The 14,100-nt window shown below is 44.9% G+C and overlaps 1 protein-coding gene across 1 annotated transcript; it reads left to right on the top strand.

Moving 5' to 3' along the window:
• The first annotated feature begins 541 nt into the window (after positions 1-541).
• Positions 542-2,803, top strand: LOC105921884 (nuclear factor 7, brain-like). Its single transcript, XM_036151722.1, has 2 exons — positions 542-632; positions 1,321-2,803. Exon 2 carries the CDS (start codon positions 1,338-1,340, stop codon positions 2,724-2,726), a length of 1,389 nt encoding a protein of 462 aa, XP_036007615.1. The 5' UTR covers positions 542-632; positions 1,321-1,337; the 3' UTR covers positions 2,727-2,803.
• The last annotated feature ends 11,297 nt before the right edge of the window (positions 2,804-14,100 follow it).

Below are 14,100 nucleotides of genomic sequence, written 5' to 3'. Positions count from 1 at the left end.
AGTATGAGGAGCAGCCGAGGCAGAAGGAGAGCCAGTCCACCTCCATGGAGCTGGACTGAGACCCAAAGACATCGGAAAAGAATACAGCAAGACCTTTATAATATACTTTTAGAACATAAGAGAACCAAAACCTGTGGATGCTATCACTTTTGGTTTCGAAGGAGTTAGGAAACAATGTGAGGTATGTAATTAGGATCAGATTCTTCTTAAACAGAAACCAAGCTGTTGTTTAAGCTAGTTTTACAGCTTAGACCTGTTCTGCTGGAGGTGCACCCAACTCCAGGTATGCACAGAACACAAGCTTTTGCAAGGCGAGGCAAGGCAGGGCAAATTTTATTTTTTTTATTTTTTTTATTTTTTAATAAAAATATATGCTATACAATTAAATTTGCCTTGCAAATTTATTTGTATATGCCTCTGTACATTTCAGTACAGAGACGATGCAAAGTGCTTTACATGAGTAAGCTCCGCCCCTCACCAGTCTGAGATAATCTAAGAAACAGTTTGAGATTCTGTCACTCCACAGAGACACGGGCTCAGATTCATCTTCAGATCAAACTGCCATCTTCTCCAGAAGGACAGAAACCTCCAGCTTTGCTGCTTCTAGTGCAGGACTCACCCATCAGGTAAAGGTAGGTGACTGCTGGGGCTCCAAGATATCTGGGGCCCTGTCAGGGATAGATATAACTTACTATATTTGTTCTTTATGCTGTGTTAGATTTGATATGGGAAATGTGGACTTCTGACAAAAGTTCAACCCATAAAAGATAAATCCACCAACCCTGAACTCACCTGGAATATGAGTCTCACCTGGAGAAAATCCTGCCACAGATATCTACAGTGTTTAGATTGATTACAATGAAAAAAATCATATTAATATTGTTAAGTGTTAAAGCGCTTCACGCTACAATCAGTCATTCACCCATTCACACCCTGACGGTGGTGAGCCTTGTTAGTAGCTACAGCTGCTGTGGGCCAGACTGATAGAGGCGAATATATATTAAAATATTAATATCTAATTAATATGTAATTTAATAACCAACACACATACAGGGGGTCTTTTATTAGCCAAGACCAGGAAAGAGTTACAACTACAACAGCCACATCATCTGTTGGGATGATTCACCACCAGGTGTGTGGTGGTGGTACCAGGTGTGTGGTGGTGGTACCAGGTGCCCCCCCCCCCAAATAATTAGCAATTAGAGATGATGTACAAAACTTATACAAATGTGAGATTATTACATGAATTTAGCTCAAAATAATAAGCAGGTCAGTAGAAAAGGAAGGAGAACCATGACTGACTGGACCTTCTGTTTGCAGCTTCACTCAGAGACTAAATGGCTTCCAGATCAGAGGAGGATCTCTGCTGTCCGGTCTGTCAGGACGTCTTTAAGGATCCGGTTCTTCTGTCATGTAGCCACAGCTTCTGTAAGGAGTGTCTGAAGAACTGGTGGAGAGAGAAAGCAGCACAAGAGTGTCCAGTTTGTAGGGAAAGATCTTTAAAGGATGAACCATATTTAAATCTGGCTCTGAAGAACCTGTGTGAGACCTTCCTACAGCAGAGAGACCAGAGAGCTTCAGAGGATCTCTGCAGTCTGCACTCTGAGAAACTCAAACTCTTCTGTCTGGACCATCAGCAGCCAGTGTGTCTCGTCTGCAGAGATTCAGAGAAACACACCGAGCACAGATTCAGACCCATTGATGAAGCTGCTCAGCAACACAAGAAGAACCTTCAGGAAACTCTGAAACCTCTAAAGAAGAACCTGGAGCTCAGGAAGAAAGTTCTAGAGGAGTTTGATCAGACAGCAGAACACATGAAGGTCCAGGCCCGACACACAGAGAGGCTGATTAAGGAGCAGTTTAAGAAGCTTCATCAGTTTCTAGCAGAGGAAGAGGAGGCCAGGCTGGCTGCACTGAGGGAGGAAGAGGAGCAGAAGAGTGGGATGATGAAGGAGAAGATGGAGGCTCTGAGCAGAGAGATAGCAGCTCTTTCAAACACAGTCAGAGCCACAGAGGAGGAGCTGAGAGCTGAAGACGTCTCATTCCTGCACAACTACAAGGCTGCAGTGGAAAGAGTCCAGCGCTGCCCCCTGCTGGAGGATCCACAGCTGCCCTCAGGAGCTCTGATAGACCAGGCCAAACATCTGGGCAACCTGGCCTTCAACATCTGGAGCAACATGGAGAACATGGTCTCCTACACTCCTCTCATCCTGGACCCAAACACCGCTCATCCAGAACTTCTCCTGTCTGAAGATCTGACCAGTTTGACTAAAGTGGAGAAACAGCAGCTTCCTGATAATTTAGAAAGACTTGATAATTGCTGCTTGGTTCTGAGTTCTGAGGGCTTCAACTCAGGGAACCACAGCTGGGATGTTGATGTTGGAGACAGTGGAGCTTGGAGACTTGGGGTGTTTGCAGATTCTGGAGGGAGGAAAGGATATATAACTTCTGCTTTATGGGAAATCTGTTTAAGTGGAGGTAAATATTATCACTGGTCACCAGGAGTTCCTCTCAAAGATCTTCCAGTGGAGAAGAAGTTCCATAGGATCAGAGTGAATCTGGACTGGGACAGAGGAAAGCTGTCCTTCTCTGATCTGGACACTGAGACAGAGATACACACCTTCACACACACCTTCACTGACAAGATGTTTCCTCACTTTGACACTGAGAATCAAATGCAGATTTTAGCTGTGAAGTTCTCTGGAGATCCACAGTCAAAGATCTGACGTCACGTTTCAAAAATGTTGATTCATGTTTTATTGGATTTCGGGGATTTATTTCATATTTATTGTCACTTTTCTGTGTTACAACATGAGGACAGTAGCAGCGGTTCTTCAAGCTGCGGCTGGACCTACTGGGCTTGGTCTGGAAATCAAGATGCAGATCCAGGATCTCAGAGATGACCACTGCTGCTGAGTGGGATGGACCCATTTACAGCTGGTTCCCCACAAAGCTGCCCGCATTCACACTGAGTCTGGTTCTGGTTCTGCTGGAGGTTCTCCTCCCTGTTAAAGGGGAGTTTTCCTCTCCACTGTGGCTTCATGCATGCTCAGTATGAGGGATTGCTGCAAAGCCATCAACAATGCAGACGACTGTCCACTGTGGCTCTACGCTCTTTCAGGAGGAGTGAATGCTGCTTGGAGAGACTTGATGCAACCTGCTGGGTTTCCTTAGAGAGGAAACTTTCTCACCAACCTGGAGGATCTGATGGAAGCTGACTTTGGAAAGAACCTTAAGATGACGTGAATTGATGCTATATTAATAAAATTGAACTGAATTGAATTGAAAGTTGAATTTTTAAGCTTGATCTTTCTTTTTCTCTCATTTCTAAAACAACTGATTCGTTTATCTGCATATTGTTAGTTTATTCCTGTTTGTCTGCAGCTCATTTCTACTTTTTGTCTTCAGACACATTTTATTTTGTTGGCCAGAACTCATTCTGTTCTCTTCAGTGAAAATGATTTGTTTTAGTCTCTTTAGTGTAATAAATTGTGAAAAGGGAACCCACGGACAGGTTTCCAACCTTCTTCCTCTCTGCAGCTCTGTCCTCAATGAAACCTGAACTGTTAACAGGATCTAATTTGGGTCGAAAGTGATCAGAGACCCCAAAGTTTTTGTGTCTGCAGGCTCCATCAGACACAAACATGTTGAACCTGGGACTTTTACCCCGAACATTCATGAAACGGCGGTCAGAAACCAATAATTTCCTGTATTCCTTCACTGCTCAGCCTGCAGTTCTCCAGCTCGACTCAGAGGAGACACCACGCTGAGAGGAACACAGATGATGTATTCCAGTCCAGACTTTGATCTTCTGCATCCCCATGATCTGACTACAAAACAGGAACCGGGGGAGTGGTAGAAACTCTTAGCTGGGCCACTGCAGAGCAGGGAAACCTGCAAACTAGAGTCAGAGACGAGCACAACACATAACATCACCTCCAACTTCTGAAGAACAAAACAAGAGAGAATGCAGAATTAGATCTGTGTGCATCTAACACAAAGACACAGGGGAGGATGGGTAAGAGGAAATACCCAGGAAGCACCACTAATAAACAGCTAGCCAGTAATAACAGGTAGCTATTTAAAGGTGACCACTAACAGGTAGCCACTAGCTGGTAGCCAATAGCAGGTGACCACTAACAGGTAGCCACTAACAGGTAGCCACTAATAGGTAGCCACTAACAGGTAGCCACTAACAGGTAGCCACTAATAGGTAGCCACTAACAGGTAGCCACTAACAGGTAGCCACTAACAGGTAGCCACTAACAAGTAGCCACTAATAGGTAGCCACTAACAGGTAGCCACTAACAGGTAGCCACTAATAGGTAGCCACTAACAGGTAGCCACTAACAGGTAGCCACTAACAGGTAGCCACTAACAAATAGCCACTAACAAGTAGCCACTAACAAGTAGCCACTAACAGGTAGCCAGTAACAGGTAGCCAGTAGCAGGTAACTACGAACAGGTAACCACTAACAGGTAGCCAGTAACAGGTAACTACGAACAGGTAACCACTAACAGGTAACCACTAACAGGTAGCCAGTAACAGGTAACTACGAACAGGTAACCACTAACAGGAAGCCACTAACAGGTAGCCACTAACAGGTAGCCACTAACAGGTAGCCACTAACAAGTAGCCACTAACAGGTAGCCAGTAACAGGTAACTACGAACAGGTAACCACTAACAGGTAGCCAGTAACAGGTAACTACGAACAGGTAACCACTAACAGGAAGCCACTAACAGGTAACCACTAACAGGTAGCCACTAACAGGTAACCACTAACAGGTAGCCACTAACAGGTAACCACTAACAGGTAGCCACTAACAAGTAGCCACTAACAGGTAGCCAGTAACAGGTAGCCAGTAGCAGGTAACTACGAACAGGTAACCACTAACAGGTAGCCAGTAACAGGTAACTACGAACAGGTAACCACTAACAGGAAGCCACTAACAGGTAGCCACTAACAGGTAACCACTAACAGGTAGCCACTAACAGGTAACCACTAACAGGTAGCCACTAACAAGTAGCCACTAACAGGTAGCCACTAACAGGTAACCACTAACAGGTAGCCACTAACAAGTAGCCACTAACAGGTAACCACTAACAGGTAGCCACTAACAGGTAACCACTAACAGGTAGCCACTAACAGGTAACCACTAACAGGTAGCCACTAACAAGTAGCCACTAACAGGTAACCACTAACAGGTAGCCACTAACAAGTAGCCACTAACAGGTAACCACTAACAGGTAGCCACTAACAGGTAACCACTAACAGGTAGCCACTAACAGGTAACCACTAACAGGTAGCCACTAACAAGTAGCCACTAACAGGTAACCACTAACAGGTAGCCACTAACAGGTAACCACTAACAGGTAGCCACTAACAGGTAACCACTAACAGGTAGCCACTAACAAGTAGCCACTAACAGGTAGCCAGTAACAGGTAGCCAGTAGCAGGTAACTACGAACAGGTAACCACTAACAGGTAGCCAGTAACAGGTAACTACGAACAGGTAACCACTAACAGGTAACTACGAACAGGTAACCACTAACAGGTAGCCACTAACAGGTAACCACTAACAAGTAGCCACTAACAGGTAGCCAGTAACAGGTAGCCACTAACAGGTAGCCACTAACAGGTAACTACGAACAGGTAACCACTAACAAGTAGCCACTAACAGGTAGCCAGTAACAGGTAGCCACTAACAGGTAGCCACTAACAGGTAACTACGAACAGGTAACCACTAACAAGTAGCCACTAACAGGTAGCCACTAACAAGTAGCCACTAACAGGTAGCCACTAACAGGTAACCACTAACAAGTAGCCACTAACAAGTAGCCACTAACAGGTAACTGCTAACAGGTAACCAGTAACAGGTAACCACTAACAGGTAACTGCTAACAGGTAACTGCTAACAGGTAACCAGTAACAGGTAACTGCTAACAGGTAACTGCTAACAGGTAACTGCTAACAGGTAACCAGTAACACCAACCTTTGAGGGGAATCACATGCAGATGGAGTCTAAAAGGTCAGGATTGGGTTGATTCTGTGATCGTCTTTGTAGATTAAATATTGATTAAGGCTTTATGACTAAACATTAATGTCATCTGCAGGTTTTCATCAGTAAGATTCGGCCTCATTAATGCAAATTTTAAGCAAATGAAGTTTTATTTCCAGTTCCTTAAAACCTGTTAATTACAGCATGTTGATCAGGATTTATCCTTCACATTAGACTAAAAGTCTTCCTGCAGCTTCTCCCTCAGATACAATTTCATGCTTCACAAAGTGCTGCATCTTTAATTTCCGTCACTGCTGTAGCCCGTGGTGTTGGTGAACAACAACAGGTCATAAAAACCTGCGAGAAAATCAAAACAACTAAATGAATATGAAACCATCTGGGTGACGGAACAGCAGATAAGCACGGGTCATTTAGGAGAATCTGCAGACTCTGAAAATACTCAATTTAGCAGACGGAGAGCGTTTAACCGCGGCAGAGTCCCTGAGCTGTTTCCTCTGAGGAACGCGGGTTAGTTTGGGGTCACAGGAGGCTGCAGGTCTGTTTTATCAGCCTCAAGGTTGAAGCTTTTCAGAAAAACAGCTAATAAAAGCGGCTGAGGGTTTGCTGACTGAATCTGTCGAGGAAATGCAATAATCGTTTAATTGCAGAAACATTTTTCTCAAACAGAAAACATTGCATTTAATCCAGAGCATATTTCAGAACTACCTGATGTGAGCAGGCATGAATTTAATTTTATAGTCTTGGAAAATGCTCTTATACCGTCAACTATTTCACATGTTGACTGGATTTAACCTTCAGGGTGTCTTACTAGGTTTTAGTCTGATTGACACAAAGTGGTGAAGAAGGGACGAGTTTGAAGGAACGTTACTCATTTATCTTCCCATCAACTAATTACATTGTGTTTCACCCTGGGGAGGCTTTATTCAGGGGGCAGATTTGGTTTTCCTCCTCACATGGAGGCCAGAAAGTTCAGCTCTGCTCTCTGCTGAGCAGATATCCTTCTCCCACATGTCTGCTGTGTGTTCCTTTTGGACCGAGCCAAACAGAACCTCTGAAGGGTTTCTTTCAACAGTAGCTGGTGGAGGCATAGCTTTCTGCATTGTTGATGGCTTTGCAGCAATCCCTCATACTGAGCATGCATGAAGCGACAGTGGAGAGGAAAACTCCCCTTTAACAGGGAAGAGAACCTTTTTTCCAACAAAACAGAACTTATTACAAAAACCATCCAGCATCAGGAGCACAGCAGCGTTTTAAGACCTGCAGGAAGAGCTCCGTCCTCTTCAGGAGCTCTGCTCCACCTTCACTGAGGTCTCCACCGCTAAAATCTTCATTCTACGGTCACTGTAGAAGCCTGGAAACATCTCGTCAGTGAAGGTGTGTATGTGTGAGTTAGTGTCCAGATCAGAGAAGGACAGCTTTCCTCTGTCCCAGTCCAGATTCACTCTGATCCTCTGCAGCTGGACTGAGAGAACCATGGGAGGAGATGGAGGAGACCGTGCTGAGTCTTTACCTCCATTGAGTCTGAAGACCCATAATCCAGACTTGGTGTATCCCATCCTGCGGACAGACTCTGCTAGGACACCAAGTCCCCAGTATCTACTGTCTCCAACATCAACGTCCCAGCGGTGGTTCCCTGACTTAAAGCCCTCAGAGCTCAGGACAGACCACCATGTGTCCCTCCTTCCTCTACTAACGTCCCTCAAAGTGACTCTGAGGGACGTTCTGGGTCTGGTTCTCCTTCAGGGTGGAGCAGCAGGGTTGGAGGTTTCCAGCTGGACTCAGAGGAAGCTGCTAGTTTGCTCTGAAGGACCTAGATGTGAAGAATCTTGTGTTTCTCTGCTGTGTCCCAGGTGAGTCAGGTGGTGGGTGGAGCTTAAACCTGTTAGACCTGCAGATTCACCTGAAACCCAGATTTAAGCATCGATATGAAACGTTTGTGTCAGACAGGAATTTCCTTATTTAACCTTTGGAGTCGTTCTTTATTAACTTCATTAAGGTCATTATTTACATTTAGGGTTAGCGTAACTTTATTTGTACCTGGGGGTAGGTAAAAAGTACACAATAGTACTATCAAAATACTGTAGATAAAATAGTAAAAACCATTACTAGTGCATTAAATAGGCTGTGACTAGTTTAAAAAGATTAGCATGTCGTCTACCAATAGTCTAAGTGTTGTTCAGGGTCTTAACAGCCGAAGGAACAAATCTACCTGTGTACCTTTTGGTTTTACCTGCAGGGATTTTAACCTGTGACCAGATGGGAGGGGATCCATCTCCTAGGAAGGAGCAGCCTCTGCAGCTGCCTGGCCTAAAGGTTTCTAGGTTGAGCTGCTGTTCCACCTCACCGTCTGATTCAGGGAGCTTCAGTCTTTTGGGTCAGGCTGAGCCAGAATAAAGGAAATCACAGCTTCAGTGAAGCGTCTGTAGAACATGGTGAGCAGCTCTCTGTTCATGGAAGGAGAACGGCTTCCTCAGATGGAGGCCTCACAGTTCACCTCACAGTTCGCCTCACAGTTCGGCTCAAGCTATCTGTAGCTGTCTACACTCTCCACTGTCTGACCATCAGCTGCTTCCTGAACCCATGGGTGCAGGTTTATAGGGACCAGAGGGACATGTCCCTACCAACATTTAGGACCAACCTACTTGTCCATACCAATAATACAACGTGAATAACATCTTTCTAATTTCCAATAATACAACGCTGTGGTTGCAGTCGCTTCTTTTTGACTGCCTGCTCGGTCTTTCCTGTCATTTAAACCTGCAGCTCAGTTATTGTGCTGTTTGTTCTTTAACTCCGCTCTCATTGGTTGTTCTGCCTTAAGTTCCGCCTTCCCTCTTCCTGATTGGTTGTTTTCTCGTGCCTGCATTAGTGAATACGTGCTTGGAGTGCGAGATTTACATTTCAGTCATACTGGGATAGCGCAGTTACTACGATTAATACCAGCCTACAAAACTAGTCCCACTTAAAATTATTATTATCTGCATTAAAATATTTGAAAGCTGCTGAGTGCCGTTCTGTAAAGAAGCAGGAGAGAGTTTTGATTGGTGGAACCTGATAAATGTAAGTAACCACCGTTTAATTCTGAAGTATAATACATTTATCAGCAGAAACCTAATCTCTTTTATAAAACTAAATATTCTGTGTACTTGTTTACAAGTCTATTTTTTGTTTAGACTTTTGCTTAGTTGGGGTTCTACATAATAGTGCTGTTTATTCTATTGTTTCTACTTCTAGAATTAGGGCAAAGAGAAATAAAACAGAGGAACACTATTTACATTGGTTTTATTATACATAGATTTCCACACTGTCCATTAGTAAATTAGTATAAACCAGAGGCAGAGCTAGACATTCTCATCATCAGAGGCTTAGTCCATAAAATATTACAGATATTACGAGGGTAATTTGGTACACCAAAAAGTAAGAAATGATTTAATCTGTTGATGTGGTCGCAGAATTAATTTAATATAGGCCTTTACATATCTTAAAGTTTAATCTGCTGTTGTTTAATAGTCTTACTAGTATATACCACTAGTATATTAATATGTTCTCATTTCAGTGATGAAATGGACAACCACTCATGTAACAATTCAGTCTTGGTGTCACCAAACTTACTCAGAACATTATAGGGTCCTCCATGCTGCTTATGTATTAATATTTACTGCACATTTAAACATTAAAATCTCACTATTGTTAGGGAAATAATTAGTTGTCTGAGAGGATGTAGGTAAGGAGAAGCTGTTATCTACACTTTAGATATAAGATGTAAGAAATGTGTTTGGAATGTTAAGATAAATTACATGAAATGGGCTAAAGAGAGTAACTATAGCCCAGTTATACACTTTTGAAATATTGAAGTTAATATTTTAAATGCTGTCAGTGTCAGTTACACTTTTAGTTCCACTGTACATCTAAATACAATGAAGTTATTTGCAGTCCATTGAATGTATTATTTTTGCTGTGTTTTATGATACAGAGAGAAAGTTAGATAAAAAAACAAGGGTTTGGTTTACCTCTGCGCATTTCTATACCTTCAAATGAAAATAAAGGATAAATCTACAGACAGACATAGATAGGCATGTATGTCCCTACGCTCAAATGCAAACCTTTCAAAGTGGCAAAAGTCCCAATTCGACATTCATCAGAGCCGGTGATGCTTTAAACATCGACAAACAGCATCTGGGGTGTGCTTTGAAAATGTGTATAAATATGTATAAATGTGTATAAATGTAGCAATAAATGCTGCTTTTTTCTTTAGACAGACGAAATGGGCCCTGAAGTTCAAGTCAAGCATAAAGAAACAGGAGCATTTATTGCGTAGGGCCGATGACGTCAGACCAGGGAAGCTTAGGACCAATAGTGTCCCTACAAAAGAGGAAATCAAACCTACGGCCTCACGTCTGCAGACAGATTTTTAGCTTTGGAAATGTTGATCTGTGGGACCAGCCCGGTTCTACAGAATCCTGTAGGACCGGCCCGGTTCTACAGGATTCTGTAGAACCGGGCCGGTCCATTAACCTGTAGCAGGACGACTGAATATAAATAAGACTCTTCTCCTTCTGGACCCAAATGGTGCTGATTCCATCCAGACTTGTACTGAGCCGTGGTTCTGGTTCTGGTTCTGGTTCTGGGAACTTTAGCCCTGAGAACCAAAGCTGGGATGTTAAAGACGATCCAGACTGGATCGGTTGTCCTCTTCTGACGGAGGACGGGTGAAGTGGGACGCAGACGAGAAGCTTTTATTTCTGTAGTTTGTCACGCAGCAGCTTCCTGTTTTAGTTTTAACTTCAGAACAGATCAGAACGCTCCAGAAAACATTTTCCCTCCGTCTGATTTCCATCTGATGAGTCTAAAGCCGACCTCAGGCAGGTCCACCTCTGGCACAGTTGCTAGTCTGAAACCCGGCCAGCCGTGCTGCAGCGTGCTGAGGAGGCTCCTCTTCCTCCTCCTCCTCCTCCTCCTCCTCCTCCTCCTCCTCCTCCTCTTCCTCCTCCTCCTCCTCCTCCTCCTCCTCCTCCTCCTTGTCAAGTGTTGGTTCTGTGTTCTTGTGCTGCGGCGTGGGTGGAGGAGAAGAGCTGTTTGCTCCTTTAAATCAAAGGCGAGGGGAAGGCTGTGCTTTAATCATATTTCACGCCGACCTCACTTATCTTCCCCGGCTGTTGTTTAAGGCCTGCCAAGGCAGATCCATCAGCCCCCGACTGACTGCTGCAGCGTCCTGAGGCTCCACCAACACGTTCTGCAGGAACACATCGCGCCCGGAACAAAGCAGCTGACAGCGAGGCAGAAAGAAGAGAAATCACAGGAGGTTTCAGGCTTTAGCTTCTGCAGAACGTCTCTGGAAACACGATCCAGCTGAGAAACAGCGACTCTAGATGAGCTCAAAGCCACGGGGAGAGAACACAGGAACCTTCTCCTGCCCCCCCCCCCCCCGCCTGCTTCATGTAGGAGGGAAGGTCCTGATGATCCTCCTCTGTCCTCCACATCTACACTCTGACGACCCCCCATGGACCAACATTCAGAACATCAGTTAATTACTTAATTAGTTCATTAGTTTAACTTTAGTACATCTGGAGGCAGACTGAGGGGGGGTTCTGGTCACAGAACCTCGGGGACCTGCCTGGTACCGGCCCAGCTCAGTAAGAAGCTCCTAAACTGTTCTCTAAAGGGAACCAGCGCTGTTGCATCAGGATGGAACCACACTTCCTGTTGCAGAAGTTCTGGTTCAGCCCGCAGACGATACCATGTCTCTGCTGTCGGTCCATCTCAGAACCTACGCTGATACATAATTTAGCCTAGAACCTGGACCTCTAATGGCTCAGACCGCTCGGCATCCAGAACCAGAACCTCATTAGGACTTCAGACCGGATGTGCATCCAGAGTTAGAAGAAGCTAGATGTTAACTTCAGAGGAGGAGTCAGGTTCTGCTCTCTGGACCATCTGGGCTGGGAACGGATCAGACCGTCAGGAACCGGGTTCTGCAGCCAGGTTCTGGGCTGGATGCAGCTAAAGCCTGAAGAAAGCGTGGAAACATAAAGCTGGACCCGGTTCTCTGCAGGTTCCTGATGGACCAGAGTCAGAGGGAGGATCTCCTGGTGTCCATGTTCTGCTCTGAGAACCTCAGCTTTGTCTCACCATCATGTTGCAGCGTCTTCAGCCCGCATGGACCCGGTTCTTTGTCCTGAACGTCGCTAGAACCACACGGCAGGTCTGTCAGCGTTCTCCTCGTTCATCTCAGATGTTTCCTGATCTGCTGAGCAGGAAGTCAGCTGCCTGCTGCCCTCATTACTTCCTGTTGCAGCGCTCTGTTTGTGACGGACTAATTCACTCCCAGGTTCTTCTGTAAAGCTCATTAATTTATAACAAATTAATTTAGAGCAGTAATTAAGTGTGAGAGTGTCAGTAAGCGCTGTTCACTTTAATCTGGCGGAGCAGAGTTTGCTGAGGACACACAGGGCAGCGTCTGATAACACCAGGAACATGCAGCATAATTAAAACTCATTTATTTCCTCTTTTATGAATAAAATCTCATGTTCCTCCAGGAGCTGCGGATTACAGATATTACTCTAATAATGAACACACCTGAGCGAGCTGCACGGTGGGCTAATGGCTCCCAGCCACAGCATGCATGAGGAAACAGCAGACAGGACTTTATTCTGCATGAAAATGAAGGAGAAGGGAGGAAGGAGAGCATTCCAGACTGTAAATGTGGGAATGCTCTGAGATGAAGACTTTAGGACCTTACTAAGCATGTTTTAGGTTGTTGACCCTGTTCCTGCAGCTCTGAGGTCCTCAGTAGATGTTTGGAAGAGTGGAGCTCAGCAGGTGAAGAGGACATCTCATCAGATCAGCTGATCAGCCGTGGCAGCACCTGGAAGAAGAACTGACAGAACCTGGTTCTCTGGGTCTCTGGTTCTCTGGTTCTCTGTGACCTGCAGGAAGCTTCTGAGCAGACAAAGCTCTTCATCACATGCAGGACATGAAACCTGCATGCAGACATCTGCTGCTTCAGACCTGCCTGCAGGCGTATGCAGCTAAAGGTTCACCTGTAATGTCCCACAGTGAGGAAGTCCAGGTGATAAAAACACGCAGTTATTAAATGATGTGAATTAAAAGCTCCTTTAAGTTCTAAAGCAAAAGAGAATGAAGTCGTCAGAAAGGGGAAAAAGAAACATTGCATAATTATTCATTTACACATTTAAGTGAAAACACACATTATGAATAAAAGAAAGTTCATGTTAAATAGAGGAACGACAGGAATACGCAGGATTGCAGACACAAACACCTCAGAGGAGCAAAACATGTTGAGGTGGACGTCAGCATCTGAGCAGCAGAGAAAACGACTGACAATTGGATCAGAACCTGTGAGAACATCAGCGTGATGGAGATGAAGGAGCTGAGAAGACGCTGCTCAGAGCAGCCGTCTGTCCCAGAGACTCTGCAGCTCAGGAAGCTTCTCACCTCTAAACATCTGCAGTAGAGAGGAGCTCCAGCTTTATAGACCTGCAGGCCTCCTTAGACTCACCTGTAGATTCACCTGTAGATTCACCTGTAGATTCACCTGGAACTGATCACCCCTCACAATGGGGGGGTGAAGGAAGCCACAAAAACAACTTTAACCAGAGGAGGAGGGATCAGGTTTCAACTTCCAGATTCAACTTTGATTCCTGCCAAATTTCCTCCAGTTCTCACCTCCATGATGTGAGAACAACGTTCCTCCTGAGAGCAAGCCTAACGAGGAGCCTAACGAGGAGCCTAACGAGGAGCCTAACGAGGAGCCTAACGAGGAGCCTAGGAGGAGCCTTACGAAGAGCCTAGGAGGAGTCTAACGAGGAGCCTTACGAGGAGCCTAACGACTCTCCATGTTTGGAGCGATCAGCTCCAGGTGAATCTCCAGGTGAGTCTAAGCTCTAAGGAGGCCTGCAGGTCTATAAAGCTGGAACTCCTCACTACTCCAGATATTTAGAGGTGAGAAGCTTCCTGGATGGAAGAGAAATGTCTTCAGCTTCAGAACAGAAGTCCAGTTGTTTAGGTTTTGGATTAGTCCAGATATCAGAACTTTTCAGAACCTTCAGCAGATCAAA

The sequence above is a fragment of the Fundulus heteroclitus genome, chromosome 20 (assembly GCF_011125445.2).
Source record: "Fundulus heteroclitus isolate FHET01 chromosome 20, MU-UCD_Fhet_4.1, whole genome shotgun sequence".
In the NCBI taxonomy this organism is placed as follows: domain Eukaryota; kingdom Metazoa; phylum Chordata; class Actinopteri; order Cyprinodontiformes; family Fundulidae; genus Fundulus; species Fundulus heteroclitus.
Note: the sequence above shows the minus strand (reverse complement) of the source record. Positions and strands in the feature narration are given on the sequence as shown.

Bases quoted from the DNA above. Each gene is read 5' to 3' on its own strand.
- LOC105921884 (XM_036151722.1), top strand. From the start codon at position 1,338: ATGGCTTCCAGATCAGAGGAGGATCTCTGCTGTCCGGTCTGTCAGGAC.